Source organism: Leptosomus discolor, chromosome 7, assembly GCF_034619465.1.
Source record: "Leptosomus discolor isolate bLepDis1 chromosome 7, bLepDis1.hap2, whole genome shotgun sequence".
Lineage (NCBI taxonomy): Eukaryota > Metazoa > Chordata > Aves > Leptosomiformes > Leptosomidae > Leptosomus > Leptosomus discolor.
The window spans coordinates 57,799,216-57,806,015 of record NC_141397.1 but is presented as its reverse complement, the minus strand read 5'-3'; the positions used below and the strand labels follow the sequence as shown (position 1 = coordinate 57,806,015).

General features: G+C 44.6%; 1 protein-coding gene across 2 annotated transcripts; it reads right to left on the bottom strand.

Moving 5' to 3' along the window:
- Window positions 1–684: 684 nt before the first annotated feature.
- On the bottom strand, window positions 685–6,082 carry ZMAT3 (zinc finger matrin-type 3). 2 transcript variants are annotated; one of them, XM_009954124.2, is made up of 5 exons: window positions 5,798–6,082; window positions 4,069–4,188; window positions 2,147–2,313; window positions 1,935–2,035; window positions 685–913 (listed from the first exon to the last, which is right to left on the bottom strand). In XM_009954124.2, the coding sequence occupies exons 1-5, from the start codon at window positions 6,065–6,067 to the stop codon at window positions 702–704; spliced, it is 870 nt and encodes a 289-aa protein (XP_009952426.1). In that variant the 5' UTR covers window positions 6,068–6,082; the 3' UTR covers window positions 685–701. The 2 variants fall into 2 exon arrangements, with proteins under 2 accessions (XP_009952426.1, XP_086324391.1); XM_086468265.1 differs by having other exon boundaries at window positions 685–943; window positions 5,798–6,067.
- Between the last annotated feature and the right edge of the window lie 718 nt (window positions 6,083–6,800).

The window sequence follows — 6,800 nt, the reverse complement described above, 5'->3', positions numbered from 1 at the left end:
TAATCTTTCTTCATTGTTAACTGGTAGAAGAGACTATTTCTGAATGGGGCTAATCAGCTGATATCCAATGTCAGATGCTCAGAATGAAATCTGCATCGCAGAGGAAGCAGTAGGAGGCAAGACCCTCTAAGGAGGAGAGGTATGCACAGCCTTTCTACAAGGATGTGGAAAGAACCTACTCTGGCTATAATGGGGGCCACAAGCAGCAATTTGTGGACGAGTACACCACCTAATTGACACATTCACAGAACTGATTCCTGCCCCGCTTTTACAAACTGCCCAGAGATTCAGTCTGCTGTAGGGAGGCATTCTGGAGCACTGCTCTGTGGTATGCAAAGAGGGGGAGTGTGCTTTGCACATGGTCCACCTGTGTGGCAGAACCACAGAAGTTCCCAGCACTTCTTGGGCTTTGCATATTCATGCAGAAGGCTGGGGAGAAGACAAAGTCCTCCCCGCCACTCAACACAATGAAGAGCCTTAGATAATTAGCAAACAAACATCAAAAACACTTCATGTCCTGCACAGCGTCATCCTGCCAACTATGACAGAAAAAAAATCTAACCATACCATTAAGTTTGCAGGTGTTACATGTATAGCTCGAGAGCATACTCCTATCAAATGGAGCACAAAGCAGGGCATGTGGCAAACAGCAGGCAAGAGACAAGCTGCTCTATTTGCAAACTACTACCAAGGGTGGCGCGTCATTGTACATAGCCTAGGTTCTCCATCTCATTCCTATACCGCTGTTCCGACACCTTGCTTTTATGCTGTTTGCTTTCTAAGTGCTGCCTGAACTCCATCTCCTCGCTGGCCCCGGCGTTGCACATGGAGCAGTAGAACTGGCCACTGGGGGTGACGCACATGGCCAGATCCCGAGGAATCCTCTGGCGTGAGCGGGGATTGAAGTAAGGACCTGAGGAGTCAACAGAAAAGCCTGGTTTATCTGTAAGAAAGAAAAGCTTGAGGCAGCTCAGTGACAACTTCTAAATCCAACGAATGATTCAAAAGCAGCCAAAGATTAGCTTCTTTAACTGATTAGAGTCTGAACCCTATTTTCCCACATGACTTCTCTGCTGAGATCCAGATTTACAGGGGTGTAGCACACAGGGGAGCAGTACTTGTTGGTATTTTCTAAAGCAGTAGAGTCGGCTTAGTGCCCCAGTTCTTAATAAGAATCAACCGGGCTTTGAAAATTACGAGTCTAATAATTTAAACGATGAATTAATCTTTTTTTCTCTTTAACCTTCCAATTCCAGAATTAGAACAGTCTTTTGGTTAGAATAAGCTGCCTCAGTTTAAACTTATGACAAAATTATATTTAATAGAACTCTAAAAGATTTATCTTTTCCACATGACAGTGGTTAGAAGGACACGATTAAACTAAGCTTCACCAGGAATCAAGGTTTCAGCTAATACGTGCTCATAGCACAACTTAAAATGAAAAAGAGAAACAGATGCTGGGCTGGACACTATAAAACACAGTTTAAATCATAGTAAAGAGCCAAAGTTAGTATCTAACACCTGAGGAAGGACTTTACTCTAGGAACAGATGGTCTTAGAGGGAGGCTAACATGCTCTCTCATTCTGGTCATGCGAGTGCAAGTACAGGTTGATGTGCTACAGTAGGAGTCAAAGCACCTGGCCACTTGCCAAGAAAATAAAGCAGGAACACTGTCACCACTTAGAGCAGCCTTAGAGACAGGCAGATGGTAAATTAAGTTACAAACTGAGAAACCGAACTAACAAGCAGGCTGACAAAACAAAGCAACTTTAGCAGCTGGCAAAACATGTAGACACGAAGGATCAGCAGAGCTAGGACCAGCTCCTTTCACAACCTGTCTCTGCTAAAACAGACCTCAGAAACAGAAGGAAAACAAGTCTGTTTATTACATATTATTATTCCAACTATAGAACAGATGCAAGCTCCCAGTTACCTGTGTTGTTTTGAACTGTATACATATTTCTTCTGTTCTGCATCATCTTATATTCATTCCCTTCTTTTCTTGCCCTTCGTTTGCCTAGTTCTGATGCATCCCTGAAGATTAAACAAATATGAACAGCTGCAATTCAGAGTTTTCTGAGAAAAAGACTGCCAGAGACACTGCCACATGCTTTCAGCCTGAGCGCGAAGTTGAACAATACCTACGAGAATGAGTTATTCTGTGCTTCTGCAAGACGCAGCCGTTTGGCATGATTTTTCCCTTGGTAGTGAGCCTGTGCCACAGCCGGAGAACTAAATGAGGCATCACAAAGCTTGCAGTAATCATTCTCTGTGGCCAAGATCACTCGGCCACCTGGTTTACTGGATCCCATCTAGCAGCAAAGGGAGAGACAGCATGTGAAACACAAGAAGGTTAAATCGTTGAAATATTTGAATCACAGAGACCGAGACCAGTACCATCTTCATCAGGCAGCAAGAGAGCTGGAATTAGAGCATATGGATTAAGACATTCTCAAGTGCTCCACAAACTGTTCTTACAAGAAGTTCATTTTCCCTGCCTCAGCCTCCAGGAGAATCTGCAAATTTCTTGAGATATAGACAAATCCCTGGCCTCAGATGGAGAAAAAAGGCAATCTGAACAAACACCCTGTACCTCTGCAATAGCAAGGCTTGTTTACTTCTCATCAGTGATTTAACTCCTCTATTCCTGACTGCTGGGAGCTGATGAACAGTGACTTCCACACTGAGGAAGACCCACGGAACGGTAAAGGTTCTCCTCTCTCCTGTTTACAGCAAACGTACTTAATCTCTCCACAGTACCCTGACCACACTAAGGGATAAAAAAACCCAAACAATAGTAGAGCTGCCAAACCTCTGATCCTTACCCTTCAGACACTTGGATCAAGAGTTCAAAGGAAGGACCCAGCCTCACATGAGTAGCTCCTGCCGTATGAAGGATACCTAGCCTGTCTAGTCAGACCACACACTGATCAGGGCAGCAACCACATCTCCTCAGTGTGTATCATCCACAGAAAAGTGCTTTGTAAACAGTGCAGCAGCAGTGATTCATACACCCGTGTCACTGCGGCACTTGCCAAGTTGAGTTTCTTTCACATCTCCTTTGATACTGTTCAAGCTTATAGACACATACAATTCTGACTTTTACATTACAATATGAATCCTCACAGGGACACAGAGTGGTCTTTTTATTGCCATGGATCATTTTCTCTGTTAAAAAAACGCATCAGATACCCTAGCAGGTGCGGGACCCGCATCCCACTACCTAGGACTGGACTCCATGCCCTCTCAACTCAGTCATGAGCTGCAAAGTTATTTTACATGGGACTGAGTCTCCCTCTGGCAGCTCTGACAGCGCATAGAACAGCCTGCCACTTATGGCAAACGCTTTTGCTTTTCTAGACAACAGAGGTTTATGCTTTGGGAAATGACAGGCACAGCTTCGATCCCTGCAGCCCAGCTGCGGTTCCCTGCACAGACACATGCAAGAGCCAGGTTAGCTGTTAAGTCCCACGACAATCAGAAACGATGAATTCTAGAAGAAAGCAAAAATCATCTCTTTTGCCTCTAATGTGCCCAACACAGAATTAATCTGGATCACTGAGGGAACAATCCATTCACCCTACACACAGGAATGAGCACTTCAAAAGGAGCAACAAAAGAGGAATTAGCTAACAGCCCTGGGCAACGGGTGTAGGAGCACCTAAGCACTTTTTGCAGGCAGGCTTCCATCACACTATGGAGGGATGACTGTGCAGAGCAGATGCCACACTCTCTGTCCAAATCCAGCTCCAGCAATGCTCATTTTATACCTGCCCTCAAACAGCCATAATCAGCAGCAGATCGGACTTACCTAGGAATCAAAGTATTTGCTATGCAGAAATAGAACATTTCAAGTCCAATATTCCTCTGCAAGGGCAGATCAATATCTGCATCTTCAAAGGAAAGCAAACAGCTCACAACAGGTCATTTCCACCATCCTGTGCCATCACAAGGAAAATTCTCTCCCAACTCCTGCAGTAATCCTCAAAGCATGAGATCTAGTTACCCTTATTGGGGGTTAGGTGACAAGTAAGCAGCATGATCTCAGTCACCTTCCCATGCCTTACCTGAGCTGGAAGGGAGACAACCTGAGGTGGGGCAGGCTCAACCGAATTACTCATTCTGGCAGGTGCCGGGCAGCTATTGGCAGCATAGTAATTTCGGAGTTTCTTACTGTGGTTTTTACCCTGGAAAGAGAACCCAAATTAATCACTGTCCTAAAAAGAGTATCTTACACTGAAAGTAAAAGGATCCAGAGACCAAAATAAGAAAGTGGCCATGAAGATGGCACCTCAGGTAAAGAAGCTGTCACTCAGAAAATAAGTTCTGGACTTGAGAGATGGCATCCCTCCCTTTCTCTAAAATGCTCATCACCTAGCATGATTTGGCCTCATTTTCAGCTGATTTTCCCAAATGAGTAAGTTTCAATTAAATCCTCAATCTGTTTCCATTTCACTTAAAACTAGCATTTTGTATTTTAAACATGAAAGGTTACCTGCTTTGCATTGCTTTGTGACAACCCTGAACGAACACACACACACACACACTTCTCTTCATGAGTTAAAACATGAGATTGAATCTAAAAAACCCTGCTTCATATTTTATTTTCTCTTGGAAAACATATACTATAACTCTTTTTGGTGTTTTGAAAACCTGATAGAGCTACATGAGAGTATATATATGCCTTGTTGTTATATACTAAGGCATACGCATAAATGCAAGTTATGTACTATAAATGTACTGCCATCCCCTCACGGCAGAAATACTGCAGAAATCACACGTTGAAGTGTAACACTAATTCAACCCACCCCTTCACTGGCATGATACCACTTTTTCAGGGCCAACAGCAAATCTGAGATCTGGGTCTGGTATCCTGAAGATATGAACAACCACCCTTTTGGATCTGCTGGTGGCAAAAGTTACTATCTCCCCATCTCACACAAATATACCACTAGTAAGAGAGTGTACTAGTAAAACGGGGTAACAGACTATGACATATTTGATCTCTCAGCAAAGAATCATATGAAAATAGTCCTCAACCTATTTCAGACAAGTCACCCAGACCAGCTTGAACAAAATTAATTTGGTTTGAGCTGGCTTGGTAGCACTGTCCAAAGCAGATGAGAAATAAGAGAAATACAACTTTGCATAAGTGGCCCCATCAGCAGGTCAGTTGTGTGCATAACCTCAGGAAGGAGGCAGTGATGGCAGCAACTCCCTTTCCTAACTGCACTGCTGGATCCAGCAGAAAACATCTGTCCAGCCCTTAGTACAGAGGCCTTACAAAATCACGCCTGTGTAATCAGAAGTTCTGTTTTCTTGGACGAGTGTACAGGTGGAAAATAGACTGTATAAAACAAAAGAAAATTACGAGTATCTGCCTCTTCACCCATGCCATCTCAGTACTACTTCTCTGTCCCTGCGGATAAAGTTTCACAACATGCTCCGGGGATGACATCTTAAACGAAAGCACTGCAGCACATCTGGACGAACAGCAAGTTCAAGCAGGGTGAAGACACATCTACAGAGTAGTTCTAGCCACAGCTTCCAGTCCATTAGCTGGTGCAGAGGTAGCTTCCGACAAGCTAACTCAAACGCTGCTGCTGGTGTGCAGCCACCTCAGCAAAGCACTCAACACCCCCCTCGAGAAGCTCAGTTAGTCCTCGTGCATTACCCACACGTAGCTCCGGGCTACCCCAGCAACGCCACTGGCAGTGCACGCGCTGGCACAGGTATGTCTACACAAGCTGCAGACGCAGCAGCCCCGAAAGCCGTGCCTCCTGCTGCTCTCCTTACCTGGTAATGAGCCTGGGCTTGTTGTGCTGAATTCAGAGTGACATTGCAAAGCTTACAGCACAGAGGCTTACATAGTTCTTCCAGCATAGGGTCCTGCTCCACCACCTTTGCAAGCTCTTCTTCTTGTGTGTGATGAAAGGAAGGCCCCAGTCCGAGAGATTTTGGTGGGGACAGTGGTGAGCTGGCTCTTGGCCTTGTAGCCACTGACATAGGAAGAGATGAAGGCTTCTCAGGACGAGGAAGAAGTCCTGCTTGCTGTAGAAGAATCATTGGCCAGGAAGACTGTGAGCATGCTACTTCTGAAGGATGAAGAGTCTTCTTCAGATCTAGACCAAAGAGACACAAATGCTGAAATATGCAGCGCTACAACACCGACAATCCAGGGCACAACTTCGGTAACTTCATTGCCTCTATTTTACACCTTTTCACAATGCCAAGCAGGATGAAGTCAGTTTATAACACCCTACCCCACAGCAGTGTTCCAGCCAACCAGGGCCAGTTAAAAGACGAAATGGATTGAAGTTCGAAATGTAGTTGTTAGTACCCCATGGCACTCTCCTGGACAGGTGAAGAGTCCTAACCACTGACAGTACCTGACCCACAGCATGCATGCCCCACTGCTCCTCAACCACTAGAAGATGTGACATGTAACACACACAGAGCACATACAGCTGTGTCAGTGGGAAGGGGAGGGATATAACGTCAGCCCCGTCCTCTTCTGACAGCTTAAGAACAAGCTCATGCTCCAAGACCTAAACAAATATTACAATCTATTACTGCTACTGATGACTTAAAAAGAACCCAAATATTTCAGAGCAGATTTTTCTTATACATAGGTAGATATAAAATGGATACACATACACAAATACATCCCTCAAATATTGACAAAGACCTTCTTGAAGAAAAGACACTCTACAGTTAACTTTTCTCAAGTGAGTCAACAAAAACCAGAGTGAGAACCAACGTGGGCACACGTTGTTGTGCGCTGTCAGCTCCCAATGGT